This window comes from Macaca fascicularis, chromosome 1 (genome assembly GCF_037993035.2).
Source record: "Macaca fascicularis isolate 582-1 chromosome 1, T2T-MFA8v1.1".
Taxonomy (NCBI): Eukaryota; Metazoa; Chordata; class Mammalia; order Primates; family Cercopithecidae; genus Macaca; species Macaca fascicularis.
In genome coordinates this window covers 180,901,751-180,923,822 of record NC_088375.1, presented here as the reverse complement: position 1 = coordinate 180,923,822, position 22,072 = coordinate 180,901,751, and the positions used below count along the sequence as shown (strand labels likewise).

The 22,072-nt window shown below is 40.7% G+C and overlaps 1 protein-coding gene and 1 non-coding gene across 4 annotated transcripts in view; both read right to left on the bottom strand.

The window, feature by feature from the left end:
* Positions 1-11,678: 11,678 nt before the first annotated feature.
* Positions 11,679-22,072, bottom strand: part of NDC1 (NDC1 transmembrane nucleoporin) — a 66,699-nt gene continuing 56,305 nt past the window's right edge. For all 3 annotated transcript variants that reach the window (XM_045370711.2, XM_074006252.1, XM_045370715.3), the window contains 2 exons: positions 18,428-18,588; positions 11,679-14,238 (listed from right to left, as the gene is read on the bottom strand). In XM_045370711.2, the coding sequence (XP_045226646.1) occupies positions 14,175-14,238; positions 18,428-18,588 (225 nt within the window). In that variant the 3' untranslated portion in view covers positions 11,679-14,174. The remainder of the gene's footprint in view (positions 14,239-18,427; positions 18,589-22,072) is intronic.
* Positions 17,089-17,224, bottom strand: LOC123571134 (small nucleolar RNA SNORA58). Its single transcript, XR_006695304.2, has one exon. It is a non-coding gene; the product is annotated as a small nucleolar RNA SNORA58 (small nucleolar RNA).

Genomic DNA, 22,072 nt, shown 5'->3' with positions numbered 1-22,072 from the left:
TGTTGGTCAGGCTGGTCTCAAACTCCTGACCTCGTGATCTGCCCACCTCAGCCTCCCAAAGTGCTGGGATTACAGGCATGAGCCACTGTGCCCAGCCAAGGCCTTTTCTTACTATTCTCACATCACCTCCTCAGTGAGAAGAGGAGGGTCAAATTGACCACTCATTGTCCAGTGATGAACACAACTGTCTTCTCTTAACTCCCCAGCTTTATGGAAAATCCTGGTGGTTAATTTTAAAACACAAATAAAAGTCCACTAAAACAGATTTATCTTTTCATTCACAAACAGTCTACATCTTTTCAAGTTAGGAGGTTTTCAGTTGGCCTTGTAAACTGAAATAATAAATCTCTTAGTAAACTCTATTCACTAAAGAGGTCTTAAGCTCAGGACATTTTTTGAGACAATGCACTCCTAATATTTGTTTTCATCTGGAGAAGGAGCAAAGCCTGACAGAACACCCCAGGTTCCATTTTCAGAGAAGACCAAGAAGCAACATCTAGCTTCTTCAAGCCGATAGTGAGCTGAATTTTGAAAAAAGAAAAAATGTCAAGTTCTAAGATTTTGCTTCAAAAATACATACTCCCCTCATACATTTTTGGCGATTGCTGCTTCAAGCTGCTAAAATAGTTCTTCTTTGGGGGAAAAAAAATACAGCTCTCAAGAAACTTAAGAGCTTGGTTTTAAAGACATATCTCCCTGTATATGAATCTGTCTCCTCTAGCTGTGTATCCTTAGGCAAATCATTTCACTTCTCCCCTCAGGCTCCTCTGAAGTAACCTCACAATGACCCTGGAGGATAGATTGCTGTTAAAGATAATGCCTGTAGAATGAGGAGCACAGGGTCCAGCACATAGTAAGTGCTCAATAAATGGTAGCTACTGTCACTCCATAAGCAACTAGCCACACAGACGCCTACTCAAGTCATCAGCACTTTTCAACATACTATATGCAAATAATTCATTGTGTAGAACATTTGGAAAATACAGAGAAGTATGACTGAAAAAATAACCCACCGGTACTGTGAATAAAACCTCCCCCAAACAAAAGAGAAATGGTGTGGACGGCAGACAACTTTTCCTCTAACCACTTTGAAATAGTGACCTCTGCTGGCCAGTGGAAAACACGAGCCTTCCAATCAACTCTTCCATGATTGAGCAAGGGCTGAGTGAGCCAGGCTTGGTCCTTGTCCACAGAACAAAAACCAGGTGTTGCATTACAAGGACAGAAATCGTCACAAGGGTTACCACGATGTAATTGGGATGTTAACAAAATTAAAGGCCGGCTTTTCCATTTGCTCATCCACCCAGAAGATTCTTTTGTCAAGCCCCATAGTCTCTTATTTTTAAAATGTCATAATTGCATGCAAATGTTCTAGCAGAAAAACAACGCGAGGGGCATTAAAAATCAATCTTCCATGTAAGCCTCAGATTTTCCAGCATGAAGATCCAAAAGCAGAAGTGGTGACAAATGTGTAGAAAACAGAGTGAAAAAGTCAGAATGCATCATTAAGAATGTTACAACAAAAGGAGGGAAAAAAATTCTCTGGGAGCACATGTCTGATTCAGCTGGGGTAAACAGACAACTACAAAAAAGGCTTTAAAATCCCTGCAAACTTCTTACAGATAGGGCCCAGAAATCCCATTAGGACCTAGTCAGGAGTCTTTTCTTCAGGCAGAAGTGTGCCTGATGGAGGAGGCCACTCAAGAGACTACTGACTGGAACAGTTAGATGTAAAACACATTCCCACCTCTTAAGGTAGGAAATAAAACAGAAGTTGTAAACCGGCAGTCATAGGCTATGTAGTTTAGTTTGGCATGTATTGTTTTGTTTTGAATTCATCAGTTGCCAACACTTCAAAAAGGGAGATTTTATATCAAAATGCAATTTTTTTCTTTTTTGACTGGGTCTCACTGTCGCCCGGGCTGGAATGCAGTGGTGTGAACATGGCTTACTGCAGCCTTGCCTCCCCCAACCCCACCCCACCCCACCCTAGACTCAAGTGATCCTCCTGCCTCAGCCTCCTGAGGACCTGGGACTACAGGCACATGCCACCATTCCCGGCTACTTTTTGTACTTTTTGTAGAGACAAGGTTTCACCATGTTGCCCAGGCTGGTCTCCAACTCCTGGGCTCAAGCAATCCTCCAGCCTCAGCCTCCAAAAGTCCTGGGATTACAGGCATGAGTCACCACGCCTGGCCTCGTTCTTGTAAACAAATAGGGAGCTCTAGCCACACTGGGCCAGCACTCTCCCATAGCAACAACAGCAGCTGTGCCAAGCAGCAATAGCAGCCTTCCACACCCTCTCCAGTGTGCTGTTCCCTGCCCAGCTGGCCTCACTCACCTCATCAATTGTCTGGCTTTTGTGAACACTTAAGTCTGAGACCTTGGGTGTGTAACAGCTCCAAGACACTGATGATGAGGAGTTCCATTCAGTTCAAACAAATATCAGCTGTGTACAAGGTACTTTAATAGGCACTAGGGATATGAAGAGGAAGACATGATCCCTAAATCCAAGGAACCCATAGACCCTTGGAAAAGAGGGCAAGTCAACTGGACTAATCATACATTATGACACGTGCATTGGAAAGGTATAAAAGTTGTAAAAACTAAAGGGATTAAATCAATTCTCTAGCTTTTTGAGGTACTTACCTCACTGATGTCCAGCCTTTCTTCTTTTCTAACATATGCACTTAAGGGTATAAATTTCCCTCTAAGCATGTCTTTTGCTATATCTCACACATGTCTTTCTTTTTTTGTAGTTCGTTTGTTTTGAGACAAGGTCTCACTCTGCTTCCAGGCTGGAGTGCAGTGGCGCGATCTTGGCTCACCACAACCTCCGCCTCCCAGATTCAAATGATTCTCCTGCCTCAGCCTCCCGAGTAGGTGCGTGCCACTACCACCCAGCTAATTTTTGTATTTTTAGTAGAGACGGGATTTCACCATGTTGGCCAGGCTGGTCTTGAACTCCTGACCTCAGGTGATCCACCCGCCTTGGTCTCCCAAAGTTCTGGGATTATAGGCGTGAACCACTGCATCTGGCCTCAATATTTATTTTTATTATCACTCATTGAAAAATATTTTTTCCTAACTTCTACCTATGTGATGTCTCCTTTGACCTGTAGGTGATTTTAAAATGTACCTTACTTTCAAAACATATGGAATGCTCTAACTATCATTTAAAATTGATCTCTACTTAAACTGCCTTATAGACACAAATTTTAAAAGATGTTAATCCTTTGAGACTGAGACTTGGTTTATGGACCAACATATAACCAGATTTGTAAATGTTCAAGATGAGCTTGAAAAGAACGCTTGGACTTCAGTAGTCAGGTGCAGTGCTCCTCATGTGTCCCATAGGTCAACTCTGCAGATTATGTCATTCAAATATTCTACATCCTTACTGATTTCCAAAGTGTACTTCTATTGGTTACCAAGAGGTGTGGAAAATAACTTTTTTTTTTTTTTTAAATTCAGACAGAGTCTTGCTCTGTCACCCAGGCTGGAGTGCAGTGGCGTGATCCTGGTTAACTGCAACTTCCGCCTCCCAGGTTCAAGTGATTCTGCCTCAGCCTCCCGAGTAGCTGGGATTACAGGTGCACACCACCATACCTGGCTAATTTTTGTATTTTTAGTAAAGATGGGGTTTCACCATGATGGCCAGGCTGGTCTCGAACTCCTGACAAATGATCAGCCTGCCTTGGCCTCCCAAAGTGCTGGGATCACAAGCATGAGCCGCCGCGCCCAACCTGTTCTGTCAGTTTTTATGTATTTTTTTACTAAAGCAACATATATAAGGTATACAAATCTTGCATATGCAATTCAATTAATTTTTATATGTATACACCCCCATAACTCAAATCAATATATGGACATTTCCAGCACCTCAGAAGTTTTCCTCATGCCCTTCCATGAAGTCAATATACTGCCTCCTTCCCCATTACCACTATTTGACTTCTATTACCATTAAATTCCACCTGTTCTCGATATGCATATAAATGTCATCATACAGTAGATACTCCTTTGTGTCTGGCTTCTTTGGCTAGTGTCTGTGAGCTCCATTCACATGGTTACATTTAGCAGTAGTTCATTCTTTTGATTGCTAAGTAACATTGCACCGTAAAAGTATAGCACACTTTATTCTACTGTTGATGGACATTTCAATTGTTTCTCACTGGGGACTATTGTGAAAAACCCTGCCAGAGGCATCCTAGTAAACATGATTTTGGTGGGCATACGCACTCATTTCTCTTGGACATTTACCAATGAGCAGAACTGATAGGTCACTGGGGAGGCACATGTTTAGCTTTAGTAGATATTGCCCATTTTTTCACTCCTTCCAGCAATTATATGAGAGTTTTAGTTGTTCTACATCCTCATCAACACCCATTATTATCAATCCTTTGATTTTTAGCCCTTCTAATGGGTGTGTATTAGTCTGTTTTCACTCTGCTCATAAAGACAAACCCGAGACTGGGCAATTTACAAAGGAATGAGGTTTGATGGAGAACTCACAGTTCCACGTGGCTGGGGAGGCCCCACAATCATGGAAGAAGGCAAGGAGGAGCTAGTCACATTTTACGTGGATGGTGGCAGGCAAAGAGAGTCTGTATAGGCAAACTCCTGTTTTTAAAGACATCAGATGTCATGAGACTTATTCACTATCACGAGAAGAGCAAAGGAAAGACCCGCCCCCATGATTCAGTCATCTCCCACTGGGTCCCTCCCACAGCCCATGGGAACTATGGGAGATACAAGATGAGATTTGGGTGGGGATACAGAGCCAAACCATATCATTCTGCCCCTGGCCCCTCCCAAATCGCATGTCTTCACATTTCAAAACCAGTCATGCCTTCCCAACATACCCCCAAAGTCTTAACTTGTTTCAGTATTAACACAAAAGTCCACAGTCCAAAGTCTCATCTGAGACAAGGCAAGTCCCTTCCACCTATGAGCCTGTAAAATCAAAAATGAGGTAGTTACTTCCAAGATACAACAGGGGTACAGGTATTGGGTAAATACAGCCATGCCAAATGGGAGAAATTGGCCAAAACAAAGGCCTCATGCGAGTCCGAAATGCAGTGGGGCAGCCAAATTTTAAAGCTCCAAAATGGTATCCTTTGATGCCATGTGTCAAATCCAGGTCACGCTGATGTAAAAGGTGGGCTCCCACAGCCTTGGGCAGCTCCACCCCTGTGGCTTTGCAGGGTATAGCCCACCTACTGGCTGCTTTCACAGACTGGCATTGAGTGTCTGCAGCTTTTCCAGGCACATGGTGCAAGCTGTCAGTGGATCTACCATCCTGGGGTCTAGAGAATTGTGGCCCTCTTCTCACAGCTTCACTAGGCAGTGCCCCAGAAGGGGACTCTGTGTGGGGCCTCCAACCCCACATTTTCCTTCTGCACTGCCTGAGCAGAGGTTCTTCATGAGGGCCCAACACCTACAGCAAAATTCTGCCTTGGCATCCAGGTGTTTCCATACCTCCTCTGAAATCTGGGCGGAGATTCCCAAACCTTAATTCTTGACTTCTGTGCACCCACAAGCTTAACACCATGTGGAAGCTGCCAAGGTTTGGGGCTTCCACCATCTGAAGCAACAGCTCGAGCTGTACCTTGGCCCCTTTCAGTCATGTCTGGAGTAGCTGGGATGCAGACACCAAGTCCCTAGACTGCACACAGCAAAGGGAGCCTAGGCCCGGCTCACAAAACCATTTTTTCCTTCTAAACCTACAGGCCTGTGATGGGAGGGGCTGCCACAAAAGTCTCTGACATGCCCTGGAAACATTTTCTTCATTGTCTTGGTGACTAACATTTGGCTTCTCATTATGCAAATTTCTGCCGCCAGCTTGAATTTCTCCTTAAAAAATGGAATTTTCTTTCTTATCACATTGTCAGGCTGCAAATTTTCCAAACTTTTATGCTCTGTGTTCCTTTTAAAACTGAATGCCTTTAACAGAACCCAAGTAACCTCTTGAATGCTTTGCTGCTTAGAAATTTCTTCCACTGGCTGGGCATGGTGGCTCACGCCTGTAATCCCAGCACTTTGGGAGGCCAAGGTGGGTGGAATCACCTGAGGTCAGGAGTTACAGACCAGCCTGACCCATATAGTGAAAACCTGTCTCTACTAAAATTACAAAAATTAGCCAGGCATGGTGGCATGTGCCTGTAGTGCCAGCTACTTGGGAGGCTGAGGCAGGAAAATCACTTGAACCCTGAAGGTGAAGGCTGCAGTGAGCTGAAATCATGCCACTGCACTCCAGCCTGGGTGACAGAGCAAGACTCCCCCTCAAAAAAAAAGAAAAAAAAGAAGAAGAAATTAATTCCACCAGATACCCTAAATAATCTCTCTCAAGTTCAAAGTTTCACAAATCTCTAGGGCAGGGGCAGATGCTGCCAGTCTCTTTGCTAAAGCATAAACAAGAGTCACTTTTGCTCCAGTTCCCAAAAACTTCCTCATTTCCATCTGAGACCACCTCGGCCTGGACTATATCATCCATATCGCTATCAACATTTTGGGCAAAGCCATTCAACAAGTCTCAAGGAAGTTCCAAACGGTCCCACATTTTCCTGTCTTCTTCTGAGCCCTCCAAACTGTTCTAACCCCTGCCTGTTACCCAGTTCCAAAGTCACTTCCACATTTTCGGGTGTCTTTTCAGCGCCTCGCTCTACTGGTACCAATTTACTGTATTAGGCTGTTTTCATGCTGTTGATAAAGACAAACCCAAGACTGTGCAATTTACCAAGGAAAGGGGCTTAATGGAGAACTCACAGTTCCACGTCGCTGGGGGAGCCTCACAATCATGGCGGAAGGCAAGGAGGAGCAAGTCACATCTTAGGTGGATGGCAGCAGGCAAAGAGAGAGCTTGAGCAGATAAACTCCCATTTTTAAAGCCCTCAGATGTCATGTGACTCATTCACTATCACAAGAATAGCACAGGAAAGATCCACCCCCATGATTCAGTTATCTCCCACTGGGTCCCTCCCATAACACGTGGGAATTATGGGAGCTACAAGATGAGATTTGGGTGGGGACACAGAGCCAACCATATCAGGGTATGTAGTGGTGTCTCATTATATTTTAAGTTTGTATTTTCCTAATAACTAAGGGTGCTTATTTCTCTTACAGGCCATTGAGATAAATTCTTTTGAAGCACCCATTCATCTTTTGCCCATACTGCTTTATGTACTTAGAGGCTATATAAGTTGCATTAACATTTAGAACTGTATCATATTGGCCAGGTGTAGTGGCTCACACCTGTAATCCCAACACTGTGGGAGGCCGAGGCAGAAAGATCACCAGGTCAGGAAATGGAGACCATCCTGGCTAACATGGTGAAACCCCGTCTCTATTAAAAATACAAAAAACAATTAGCTGGGCATAGTGGCGGGCACCAGTAGTCCCAGCTACTCGGGAGGCTGAGGCAGGAGAATGGCGTGAACTTAGGAGGCAGAGCTTGCAGGGAGCCAAGATTGCGCCACTGCACTCCAGCCTGGGTGACAGAGTGAGACTCCGTCTCAACAACAATAACAAAAAGAAAAAGAACTGTATCATATTAAATGAACCTTTTTTAAAAAAAAAAACTTTTATTATTTTGAGGTGCCCCTATTTATCTCTAGTAAGGCTTTCTGTCTTAAAGTGTACTTTGTCAAAAACTTACATTAGCTATAACAGTTTTCATTTAGTGTTTGCATGTTTATCTTTTCCTATCCTTTTACTTTCAACATATCCATCCTTACAATGAAATCTCTCAGCTATTGTTGAAATCTCTCAGCCTGTTGAACTCTCTGTTATTGTTTGTCTGAAAAAAAGTCTTTATTTCCCCACCATTTTAAAACATTAATGCTGGGTATAAAATTCTAGGTTAGCAGAGTCCTTTCAGCACTGCAAAATGTCCATTTCGTTGTCTTCAGTTGTTTTTGTTGAGAATTGCTGCTTATTTGAAAGTGGCCTTTTGCCAGGCACGATGCACCTGTAATCCCAGCACTTTGGGAGGCAGAGGTGGGATCACTTGAGCCCAGGAGTTCGAGACCAGCCTGGGCAACATGGTGAGAGTCTGTTCCTATAAAAAATTTAAAAATTAGCCGGGCATGGTGGCACATGCCTATAGTCCCAGCTACTAGGGGGCTGAGGTGAGAGGATTGCTTGAGCCTGGGAGGTCAAGGCTGCAGTGAACCAAGATCTGTCACTGTACTCCAGCCTGGGTAACACAGCGAGACCCTGTCTCAAAAATAAAAGATAAGTGGTCTTTTTTCTCTCTACTTTGAAGTCTTTGTCTTTGGTTTTCAGTGCCTTTACTATGATGTAGTTCAGTGTGGGTTCTTTTTATTTATCTGTTTAGGGCTCATAAAGCTTTTTCAATCTGTGGCTTGATGTCTCAAGTTTGGAAAGTTCTCTGTTTCCTATCTTCAAAACTGCTTCTGTTCCATTAGATCTCCCTCTCCTTCCAGGATTCCAGTTACACTTACACATTTTCTCACTGTATCTATTTTAACCTGTCTTCTGCACTTTAATATTTTTGACTTTCAAAGCTCTATTCTGGATAGTTTCTTCTGACCTATCTTCAGCTATGTCTAATCTGCCATTAAACCTACCCATCGACCTCTTATTTTTAGTTATCCTGTTTCTGTTCTAGATTTTCTCCATGGTTCTATCAAATTTCATATAAATGTTTTATAAGTACCTGACCAAAAATTACATGGTATATGTATAGTTTCCAGTTCTCTTATGAATTAGAATTTTTAGTCTCATTGAATACAGCAGTAGTAACTATTTTAATATCTGATAACTCTCTCATGCAGAGTCCCTATGGATCAATCTATTGTCTATTGCTTTTGTTGGTTCTCATTCATGTCGTGCCGTCTCTTCCTGAGCCTATTTTTAAACGTGTGTAGACACTATATTTGAAAACTTGTTTACAGATGTAATTGAGGCCTAGGGTGTTGTGTTCCTCAGAAAGAATTTATTATAGCTTCTGCCAGGGCCTGGAAATACTGGTAAACAGAGATCATCTCAATCCAATTTAATGAGGATTCTCCCTCAACTAGTTTATGGCATCTACTTCCTCTTCATCCTTCCTCCTAAGATGAAGCACTTTGGGGTCCCAACCCAAGGCAAGGGGATTTGCCAGCTCCTCTTTGCAGGCCTTGAATCCCAAATTTTGTCCTCTGTCTTGGGAGGCTCTGGGAACTGCCCCTACCCTCCATCTCGTCCTGATCAACAAAGGTAGGCTTGTAGAAGCTATGTTGGCACACCATGGCCTTGTCCCTCACGCCTAATTAGGCCCTTGGATACTTCATCCATTTGGGCTAATTTCTTTCAATCAGGAATTTGGTTGGTATTCAGAACCAGTTGGTCAGTCTCTATTACATTGTAAACTCGGGAGCTGGATGGAGTGTCAGAAAGCAAGGAGGGAGAATAAAACATATGTGCAGAAAATAGCTGAGAAGGAGACCCTGAGAGCTCTTCAGGTTCTTCCTGGGGTCTGGAATCTATACTTGTGCTCATCAAGACTTTCCTGTGCCCTCAGAATCAACTCTCCTTTCTATGCTTAACCTAATTGAGGTAGAGGTTGTGTCCTTGCAACCAAACATCATAACATAGTTAGGAAGAGACTAGCGTTTAATTTTGTTTGTTTGTTTTAAGACTACACACCACTGTTACTAATGGCTTGAGAGGTAAAAGGATAACCCAATCAACAGTAAACACATCTTCAAACGACTATCAAGGTAAAAGTCTGATTCAGAGATCACCTTCGATTGTTTCTCCGCCAGGCATTCTATGGGACTTCCAGAACCACTTTACCACCAGAATCACTTACAAGGCACACTCAAAATCTGGTAAAATACATGTGAGCAGGGAGAGCATGAGCACTTGAGGGTGGTCCAGCCACATAGCTCTGCAAAATGAGGTGGGTGACAAAGTGGGCTAGCACCAGGACATCTAAGGACATGCTATGGTTAATGATAATGATGGTTAAGTTCATTCTAAATAGGACTAAATGGGAAGTTTGCCAAAAAGGAAGAAATTCAGGTAAAGGGACCACGCACCAGCACACAATAGTGTGAAAAGGCAACCCATGTCATGTCACCTGCTGCAACTTCAAGATAAGTATCTGAACACCTGAGCATTGCTCAGCATTCCTGCATTACCTAGAGATTTAACTGTACTCTTCAAGCTTTTCAATAACTGAATCAGATGGAAGAACTCTACAGCAAATGATAGTTCATATTGCTTCAGACACTCATCTGAGAGAACACATTAGCAATCCACTAGAACAGTGGTTCTCCAAGTATGGTCTCAGGACGAGCAGCGTCAGCATCACCTGGTGATGTGCTAGAAATGCAAATTACTGGGCCCCACCCTAGACTCACTGAATCAGAAACTCTAGGCCGGTGCAGTGGCTCACACCGGTAATCCCAGCACTTCGGGAGGCTGAGGTGGGTGGATTGCTTAAGCCCAGGAGTTTGATACCAGCCTGGGCAATAGTGGGACCTTGTGTCTACAAAAAATAGAGAATATGGCCAGGCGTGGTGGTGTGCAGTATGATCCTAGCTACTTGGGAGGCTGATGTGGGAGGATTGCTTGAGCCTGAGAGGTCAAGGCTGCAGTGGGCCAGGATCATGTACGTCACTGCACTCCAGCCTGGGTGACAGAGAACAAGACCCTGTGGAAGGATAGAAGGAAAAGAAACTCTGGAGGTGGGGACAGTGAATCTGTTTTAATAAGCTCCTCAAGAGATTCTGATACATGCTAAAGTCTGATCTAGAATAAACCCTTCTCACAATGTGATTCTGCTTAGACTTTTATTAAAAACTAGATCTCTTGGGAACCAGCTCAGACCTTTTGAAGCAAAATCTGCAGTGTCGTGGAGCCCAGATTCCACACAGCTACTAAGCACTCCTGGTGATTCTGATGCACAGGTTTCAAATACCACCCATTAGATTATAAACTCCTCGAGAGCAGGGACTGTCTTGTTCAGTTTACTTCTAATTGTTGTGCCGTAAGAGACACTCAGTGAAGGTTTGTGAATGATAGCTAGTTCCACATCAACTTGCCCATCATGACAGCAATTTGTGCCAAGGCTGCTTAAGAGCATGGCAGAACTGTAGAGGTATGTGTTTATCCATCCCCTTTCTTGCCCTAATAAAGATTTTGCTTACTTAAAAACGGTCAGCAGCTTGTTAAGCATAGCTGGATTGTTAACTGATGAATGAAAGTCATCTTTGTTTTAAGCGATCTGGTTGTAAAGAAAGATAACTATGGGTTGGGACAGCTAGAGGTAGTTTGAGGTACCTCAACTACCTAGAGGTGAAGTTCAGATTAATTTAAGCAACGTTGACAGACGTAACTGTTAGCCTAGGGGAATACGATCCGTTTGGAAACGCTATTTTGGCAAGAAAAGAAACTTCTGTTAAGAGATGGCTTTCAGCACCTTCACCCTTTGTTTAGTTTTGTCAGCCGAGACAACAAGGAATGAGACTTTCTGAATTCAGGCTCCTTAGAGTTACCACGAAACCCACCAAATCAGTCTAAGCTAAGGGCAAAAGCTGACTTCTCAAAAAGTTCAGCTCTTTTAGGTTTTATAAGCAACAACTCTTAAGACTAAACTGAAATGATTAAGGAAGCATCACCACCACCACCCCCGCCCAGAAATTAAATAATTGACCTTACAGACACATATATTTCAATTAATGTTCCATTTTTTAAAATCACCAATTTATTTTTCTACCCAATCCAGTATCAATGATATACAAAAGGATATAAACAGACTATCATGAATATTTATAGGATGACACACCAAACAATTACCAAGGAACAAATCCTGCAAAATAACAAATTGTTGCTTATCCATGTCCACTCAACTGTACAAGGTTTATTTCTAGGACAATTTCCCAGTTCTCTGGGAAAGAAGTTCTGTGGATTTATACCTTCCATAAGGGTCAAGCAAACATGCTAAGAGCTGATACCATCATGTTTTTATACTAACAGCCGAGAAAGGTTTTTGAAGAACACTCTCTTTCAGACCAATGTTACAGCATCAGTGGGCTCACAGACAGGATGTGACTTCATCAGAGGAAATGCTTCTCTCCTCTTGGTCTCCCTAAGGTCCTCCTCCTAGTACGCAGGAGGAGCTCCCCATAATAACACCCTAGTTCCAACAGATGGTGTGTAGATTATCCACACACAATGGGAAAAAGAAAACCCCCTTACCTACTAAATAGAATACAGATCTGGGGAGGCAGTTTCCAGATCTTCAACAGGCAGACATTATGCGGCCTGTATTTAGTACACAGCATATTCTCTTGAGAGAAAACAGGAATGAACATTCTCAGAAACATTCACATTGCTCATCAAATGTAGTTTTACCCAAAGTATATAGGAAATGGCAAAAACCTAAACCTAGCTGGACATTTTATACAAGTAAGTCAAAGTTCAAAGGAATCATCCTCTCTTTATTCTCAGAAATCCAATGGGTTGAATACCACAGTTCTTCTTTAATGGAAGCAGAAGATTCGAGTCCTTGTCTCCCAAAATGCCTCAGCCAGGGTCAGCACAGAGAGTGGAATATAAAAAGCTTAATTGTGTTAATACATGGAATACAACAGTTCTCAGTCAACCTAGCCACAATTTTCTGTCTTGGCCATCTATAAGAAATGACTACATTTGAAATTCAACTTTCACATTCAACAAAAGAAATCAATTCAGCTTCAGACACAAAGCAAAACCAAAAACAAAAAACAAATGGCAATAGCCTACATATCTAAACACTTGACAATTGGGGAACTGTCCCACAGAGATACGCTCAAGGCCAGTAGCACCCATTTATAATTTGGCATGTACTGGTTGAAGGGGCAACAGGACCCAGAGCTAAAATATTCAATTATAAAGATATAATAATACATTGATGAATCAGACAAAAATAGACATATATGATACCACATTAAAGATTCATATACAATACTGTGCTGACTTTAAATAAAATATTTTGGGACACTAGAAGGAAAAGAATTACAAAGGAGCATTTCAGTCCAAAGCTAGTCCAGTGAATATCTATGACTAGGATTTCCAATCTTTGATCTCCAAAGAAGCTGATCTAATAAATTCTAACAATACTTTGTTCACATTTGGGACACACAGCATACTTCCAAGTACAGTAATCCCTCTGACGTTTTGGTTTCACTTGCTATTTGATGACTAAGTTGTTTCTGACTATAAAGATCTTCCTATTTTAATTAGCCATTTAACACTACAGAGGCTGCTCCCTTTGAGAGACCAGACAAGTTTCACAGAATTTGATCTAATGAAGATGAAAGGTGGGGGAAAAAGGGAACATTTCCTGGGTTTTTTTGCAAACCTTTTTCTCTTGCTTGAAAAACTCTGCAATCACTTAATGTTTTGTTCTGGAAAAAGAAAGCAAAACTAGCTGGGAAAATACCCATACATTAATACTCGGTGTTTACTAGCATGATACAAAATAAATTCATAGATGTCAGTCAATTGTTTCTTAAAGATCAAATGTGAATTTTTAATCTTGTAACTTAAGAACTGAGTTTTTCCACATTCCTTTATATAGAGTTAGCATCTGTAAACTGAGACCCTTTTTTGGGTAATCATACAAATTTAATTTGTCCCTGGAAACAAAAACACAACCTAACAGATTAACAAAATATGTCCTTTAGACAATATTTTTTCCGTGAATTTTGCTGCACTGTTACCATTTTTATCCTTCAGTAAATGAAACTACACTTAAAAAGTTTATGTATTTTGAATTTACAAAGAGCTAAACTCTTAATTAAGACTATGAAGTCAACCTATACTCATTTCAGAACTGGCTTCCCTCTTTTCAAAAGTAAATTCTAAAAGTTTTTTAGTTATTATTATTAAGTTATATGAGCTAGAGACATTTCGACTGCCTTCAATGCTTCTGTAAAATTGAATAAAGATTTTATTATACCACACACACAAAAAGCAATTGGTACAGAAAAGGCAGTTTTCAGTTATTCTGTTGAGAATTTCTTTCCATGATTTCTCCCATTAAAGTATAGTTTTCAAAGCAACCACCACGACAAAGGAAGCATCTAATTAGTCCGTTTTCTTCTGATCCAAGAATGCTGAACATTTACTGTCCCATCTGTAGTTGTATCAGCAGTGTAATGAACACAGTTTATATTACTTAACTATTCTTTGAACTCCAAGAACTGTTGAAGTCTTTTCTGATGTTCTGCAGATGCTTGCACAGCACTAAATGAAACATAAATTCAAAGCATAAGCTTTATTTTACATTAAGCATATTAAGTGAACCACAGAGCACAGAGTCAATATTTTTCAAAACAATTAAAAATGAATAGAAATCTTCACTTCTTTAGTATTTCTGAAAAAGCTGGATGAAAAGTCTTTTTAATCTAATGAAGAGGAGGGCTTGTATTCAGTAATGGCATGCTTCTATCTTCTAAAAGACCAAAGCAAATTAAGACTGACAAGTGAAGGCATTGACTTTAACCTGCTCTGCGATGGAACCTGCTGTGCAGAGTTCCAGGCCTTGCAGTAGATTTTCTGGATTTTATTATTTTATTTAAACCAGATTCCAACATTATCTTTGAGCTGCAGAGTATCTGAACTGCCTTCAATACAAAATCCTTTAAACTTAAATGTTTGGTTAAAACACAATAGATTCCATTAATTACTTTCAAAGGTAACAGCTTGGTGGTTTAGATTTACTTCTCCCTTTGAACATAAGTTATGTTTTAGATGGGAACACTGAGTTCTCTCTCCACCCTCACTATCACAAAAATATATTACCTTGACAAAATTAGGGCAAATATATACTGAAACTAGTATAACACTTCCTCTTAAACTTCTGGGCAAAAATTGAATATAATGAAAGATTCCGGTTTTCTAGTTCTTGAATAGGTCACCGCTTTTTAAAGTGCCAAAACAGTCTTATTTTAATAATTTTGTTATGAATCGTCCTAAAATGTCTTATAGACATCTTTACTTTCTTGAACCATGTACCCTCTAATTGAACCATTTCAAGTATTTGACTGCACAAAGATGCCCTCTAGGTGCCAGTGAGGCTGTCTTCTCTAATTTAATGGCTCTGAAACTCTCTCAAACACCAAACCTGTGACTTTCCCATGACATTTCTCTCTGCTAGCAGGTAGTAAAGTGTCCCTTACAATTTACTGTTAGTACTCCTGACTCTAGTAGCAATCTCTGCTCCTCAAATACATTTTGATATGGGCTAGGCATGGTGGCTCACACCTGTAATCCCAACATTTTGGGAGGCTCAGGCAGGAGAACTGCTTGAGCTCAGGAGTTTGAGGCTGCAGTGAACTATGCTATGATCTTGTCACTGACTATAGCCTGGGCAACAGAGCAAGACCCGGACTCAAAAAAAATTTTTTTGATATGTTATAGGCTGGAAAACCAGAATTAAATTAGCCTAAATTAGGAGTAAATGGGAGGTGGCAGGGAATGGGGAGATGTAGGTCAAAGGATAGAAAGTTGCACACATGTAGGATGAACAAGTCTAGAGACCTAATGTATAACATGAGGACTATGGCTGACAAAATTGTATTGTACTAGATATTTTTGTTAAATAAGCAGATTTTAGCTGCCCTTGACATACACACAAGAAAGTAACTATGTGAGATGACAGACATGTTAATTTACTTCACAACAGTAAACATTTTATATGTAAACCCCATGTTATAAATCTCAAATATACACAATACAATTTATCTTTTAAAAAATGAGTAAATAGTGTTGAATGTCTCCAATGAGTAGCCTGTGTTTGTTAGTTGATTTTCAGAGCTCAAGAGCTAACTTCATTTATACCTAGTTCTCAGAGGTAGAGCTTTGAATAGTGAATAATCAGGTATTATACAGTAATAAGTATCACGATAATGTAGACTGCACAGTGGGCTTTACCTATGTATGATCCATTTTATCTTCACTAACAACAAATGAAACCAAGTGGGTGTGAGAACGCTCCCTTTCATGGGGACATAAGCTGTATCAGAAAGATTCAGAAGTTAGGGGAAACACCAGTCTATTGGTTAGGTGTACAGACACTATAGACAGAACCCTAGGGTTAGGAAGATTTGCATCTGAATCCTGGTTCTGCAACTCACTACCTGCATAATCTTGGGTGAGTTACTTAAAACACTAGGAAACTTGCTCACAATCACAGATAGCCATGATGTAAGCAGACAGAAATCCAGATATTTTAACTCCAGATCTAACATTCTTTCCACTATACGACATTATCCTACATTTGTACAAATAGCCTCCACTGATTTTATCAACTTTGACGCATATATAAAATATGGCTCTTTTCAGAGAAAAGAAACTAAGGCAGAATTTCCTTCTCACAATTTTTACTTTATTTGTTTATTTATTTATTTATTTTTGAGGCAGGGTCTTGCTCTGTTGCCCAGGCTGGAGTGCAATGGTGCAATATTGGCTCACTGCAACCTCCACTTCCCGGGTTCAAGTGATTCTCCTGTGTCAGCCTCTGGAGTAGGTGGGATTATAGTTGCCTGATGCCACACCCAGCTAATTTTTGTATTTTTGGTAGAGAAGGGGTTTCATCATGTTGGCCAGGCTGTATTCAAACTCCTGACCTCGGATAATCTGCCCGCCTCGGCCTCCCAAAGTGCTGGGATTACAGCCGTGAGCCACTGCGCCCGGCCCATTCTCATAATTTTTAATCAGTCATCTATATCTCTTTTTTTTTTCTTTGAGACAGAGTCTCACTCTGTTGCCCAGGCTGGAGTACAGTGGCACGATCTCAGCTCACTGCTACCTCCACCTCCTGGGTGCAAGCGATTCTCATGCCTCAGCCTCCTGAGTAGCTGGGATTTCAGGTGAGCACCACCACACCCAGCTAATTTTTGTATTTTTAGTAGAGACGGGGTTTCACCATGTTGGCCAGGCTAGTCTCAAACTCCTGACCTCAGGTGATCCGCCCACCTCGGCCTCCCAAAGAGCTGGGATAACAGGCATGGACCACTGTGCCCGGCCTATAGCTCTTTCTCATCTAATAAATCCCTATGCTCCCCTTTTCTTCTTGCCATTTTTCCCCCAGGGCAATGTTACAGTCCTGCTATTTATCCAGCCACTGATTAAGCTGGCTAAAGCTGGCAGGAACTTCAAATTAATCTCGCATACAATGTCCCCCCTGCCTGGCCATGGGCACAGTCAGGCAAGGTCTACGGGTATGCCCTTCTCCTTGCTTTTGTTCTATCATTAATATACGTCATATTTATTTCATTCTTTACATTCATCAGTATTTTCTGAATGTGTCCTACATATTAATTTATATCTTGGAGGCAGTCTAGTGTTGTAGATAAAGATGAAAGATTTTTAAGAGTAAGAAAGACCTGATTTCAGGTTCATGTTTGACATGCACCAGATTGTGCTATCAGGCAAGTTTTAACATCTCTGTGCCTCAGTTTTCTATCTGTACAATTATGATAATTTCTACACTTCACAGGGTATTTGAAAAGAGTAAATGAAAAAACATAAAGTTCTAAGTGAATTGTCGAATAGCATTATCTGATAAAACTTTCTAGAATTAGGGAAAGATTTTATACTTCCGTTATCCAATACATTAGCTACTAAACACATGTAGTTATTAAGTACTTCAAATGTGGCTAGGGTGACTGACAAATTGAATTTTTAACTTTATTTAACTTTAATTTAAATTGGAAGTCTTAAACTATTCATTGATTGCAAACAAAAACAGCAGAGCAATCTCTCGTGTCTTCTAAAGTTCATTTATAATTATGATAAATACAAATATAGTTTAGTTACTAAGCTAGTATCCCTCATCCTGCCTAGCTAGATCATTTCACAAGAGGAAAGCAGTAAACATCAATAAAACTAAATATAAACAGGCTTGGCATTTGTGGTTTTCTCTCTGGTTCTGTTTCTCAAGGTGTTGTGATCTGTCGGTGTTTTTCCAGCATGAATCACAAAGCACCAGGGATTCATTTCTGGAATACTTTGCTCACCCCAAGTCTTCAGTTTGCTGACCAAGATATAACAACAGAATTGTTTTAATACACTTTTCTGGAAAGGTACCCAGATTTTCTGCCCTTTTTTCTCCCTTAAGGATCTTTTGGTAATTAAAAAAAAAAAAAAAAATATATATATATATATATATATATATATATATAATTAAATTTGCTGCATTTATAACTTTCTGTCCTCTTTTGTCCATTTGAAAGAAATCCCCAAAGCTTTAGGATAGGCCAAATATTAAAATATAAATATTAAGTCCACATCCAAGCTGTAAGTTCCCAATGAGAATCATCGAGGTCCCAAGAGAACACTTTCAACACATGAGCCTCATCATTCCCACACCTGTTTCTAAGGAAAGTTCCCCAGTAGGGGTCTCATCATGGATCAAAACAGGTAAACTTACTTCAGATGTTCACCAAATGTAGTAGTTATTCGATAGATGGCAGTTTTTAGTGATGCTCTGAATGCAAATCTTAATGTTTTATATGAAGTGTCCACAAGGCTTCCTGAAATCCGGGGTGGTTTACTGGAAGCATGAGGAAGCTTAAAGTACTTGTCGACTGCCTACACCAAGAAAGAAAACACATCAGTTTAGATTATAGAGAAAGTCAACCTAGGCCATGTGCTGTGGCTCCCATGTGTAATCCCAACACTTTGGAAGGATGAGGCGGGAGGACTGCTTGAGCCCAGGAGTTCCACCGTACTCCAGCCTGGGCAACAGAGATCCTGTCTCAAAAAAATTAAATTAAATTAAATTAAAAATTAAAAAGAAAAAAGTCACTTTAGTCCAAAGAATTAAGATTTGAGATAGATACAAATGGATATATACAGAGAGATATATACATATCTACGGATATGCTATAACACATTTCTTAGTGTAGATCACAGTCAAAATAGTTTTCATAAACAATGCAATAGGGAGGCTCAGCTACTATGACAGCTACCAGGCCCCCCACAAATCCAGACTTGACCTCAGAAATGAAACTATCATTCAATAGCCTTGAAAATGCAAAGCCTGAAGCCAAACACCGATGTCCTACTCTGCTTATGATGTGTGACAGGCAGGAGGAGCTTTATTAAAAGACCTCAGCAAAAAAAAAAAAGACCAAACTTTACACTTTACAGAAATAGCTATTCACTAAATAGTTTATCTTCCTTTTCAATTCAAATAAGGCATTTATGAGCAATGACAGATGATACTGTTACATCATGAGGTCCCCATGGAAAAATAAACTGACAAGATATAACGGTATAAGCATACTATTTATAGTTATGAATGTAACCACCAAAAGAACTGAAAACAAAAACAATTAAAATTATGTTTGCCAACATGTTCTTAATTTCAAGAGCTCTTTAACATCATCTGTTCTTTTTTAATAGCATCCTATTTTTGTTTCAAAGATGCAATATCCTTTATTTCTGAGGATTCTGATAGCTTTTTTGTTTTTTAGTTTCTTCCAAGCTGATTTTCCCCCTTTGTTCCTTTTAGTCTCTAACTTCTGCCTGAGAGACTTTCCTCAGAAATCTAGCGATCCTCGCTCACAAATGCAAGTGGGACCTGCTCAAGAGCTGAGCACCAATTATAAGTGCATGACTGGGAATTACAGACAAGGGGCTTCACAGTGGGTCATCTGCAGGGAATTTTGCAGGGTGAACCTTCAACTCAGTCACGTTACATCTTTCTTCTTGGACTGGTCAGAGTGCCCAAAGAAAGTTTTCTAGTATCCTGACTACAGGGCCTGGCCCCAGTGTTCTGAAGCCAAGAACACCAGGGCTTCTGAACTCATCCCTCTTCTTTAGTACAGCACCCACAACTCCCCCAGACTGGGTGCTCTACTCTCTCTTAAAGGATAAACCTCAGACTACAGTGGAGGAGGAGCAATTACCCCACAGCATAGGATCTAGGGATCTAACTAATTTTCATACAGCTCTCACCCAAACCTCTTTATTTTGGCTACCTGTCCCTTCACCCTTGGTTCTTGAGTTACTTGTGCTTCTCCCACCACCAATTTGAAATCTGCCTCTGGAATCTGCTAAGTTAGCTATCTCAACCATCCGCTTTCCAGCTTTGAAAGTTTTGTTGCTATTATGTACTCTCCTGTTTATGGATTTATGTATTATAAAATACCTTTTCTATAGTTTAGTAGAGTTTTGGGGAAGGAACAAAATTTGATGCATGTGTTCAGTCTGCCACGGTAACTTCAGTGTTATTTAATATTTCACTGAATTTCACTGAATTTAGTGCTATTTAAGTATTTCACTGAATTTCAACTACTACCTAAAATTATCTCAAGCATGTTCCAGTCTTGGGAAACATTTTTAAAGCTGATAGTAGAAAAAATAAATGATTGGACTCAGAGTTATCGTGGCAGATTGAACAAATGCATCAAATTTTGTTCCATCATAATAGAAAAGTTATATTCTTTTCAATTTTCTTGCAAACATCCTGATTAACCCTCAGTATACCAGGAAAAACAGTCATCATCATTACTGCCTGGGTCCTATGAATACTTTATATCTTTTGTAGTCTAAAATCATTTTACAAACAATTTACAGATGACAAGGTAATGTAAAATAACATCATAAAACTTTAAATAAGAAGACCAGGCACAATGGCTCACACTTGTAATCCCAGCACTTTGGGAGGCTGAGGCGGGAGGATTGCTTGAAGCCAGGAGTTCTAGACCAGCCTGGGCAACATAGAAAGATTCTGTCACTACAAAAAATTTAAAAATTAGCTGGATGTGGTCCAACACCTGTAGTCACAACTACTCGGGAGACTGAGGTGGGTGGGAGGATTACTTGAGCCCAAGGGTTCAAGGTTACAGTGAACCATGATCATGTCACTGTACTCTAGCCTGGGCAACAGAGCAATACTCTGTCTCTAAAAAAATAAATAAATAAAACAAAATAAAAATGAAAATAAGAATATAAACATGGCAAATCCAAATTTTTATTCCGTATTTTCTAGATTTTGAAGGTATACACACCTGAAATGAGCAATGTCCTTTGAATGCAACCAGCTGTTCACCAGCTATTATGCATAAATCTGGAATACATCCATCTTGTAAATACTAATTCCAAATTTAAGCTGTATCTCTAATAGGTTCTAGCTCATCAATACTGCTGGTTCTTTTTCTTGTATTTGCACCATCAAAATGCAGTACCTTAAAAAACTTTAGACAACTCATAATTTTGCTGAACAAAGAAGTACAGCCATTTTCTTTGCACCTTAATTGCAAAACATTTTCTTTTTCTTTCTTTTTATTTTTGAGACAGAGTATCGCTCTGACGCCCAGGTTGGAGTACAGTAGTGTGATCTCGGCTCACTGCAACCTCTGCCTCCAAGGTTCAAGCGATTCTCCTGCCTCAACCTCCCAAGTAGCTGGGATTACAGGCGCCTGCAACCACACCCACCTAATTTTTTCATTTCTTGTTTTTTGGTTTTTTTTTTTGAGACAGAGTCTTGCTCTGTTGCCCAGACTGCAGTGCAGTGGCACGATCTTGGCTCACTGCAAGCTCCGCCTCCCAGGTTCACACCATTCTCCTGCCTCAGCCTCCTGAGTAGCTAGGACTACAGGCATCCGCCACCACGCCCGGCTAATTTTTTGTATTTTTAGTAGAGACGGGGTTTCACTGTGTTAGCCAGGATGGTCTCAATCTCCTGACCTCATGATCCGCCCGCCTCAGCATCCCAAAGTGCTGGGATTACAGGTGTGAGTCCCGCGCCCGGCCATTTTTTCATATTTTTAGTAGAGACAGGGTTTCACCATATTGGCCAGGCTGGTTTCGAACTCCTGACCTCAAGTGATCCGCCCACCTCAGCCTCCCAAAGTGCTGGGATTACAGGCATGAGTCACCGCACCCAGCTGCAAAACATTTTCATTCTTAGGTTTATAAATACAAATTCAAATGATCAATTCCAGTGGCTTTTTTTCTTTGACATCACCTATTGCCTTCTTATCTTTGTATACACACACCCACCTTCAGCACCTATCCCCTTACAAATTGTATAAAGTAAATTTTGGCGCACAAATACAACAGAAAA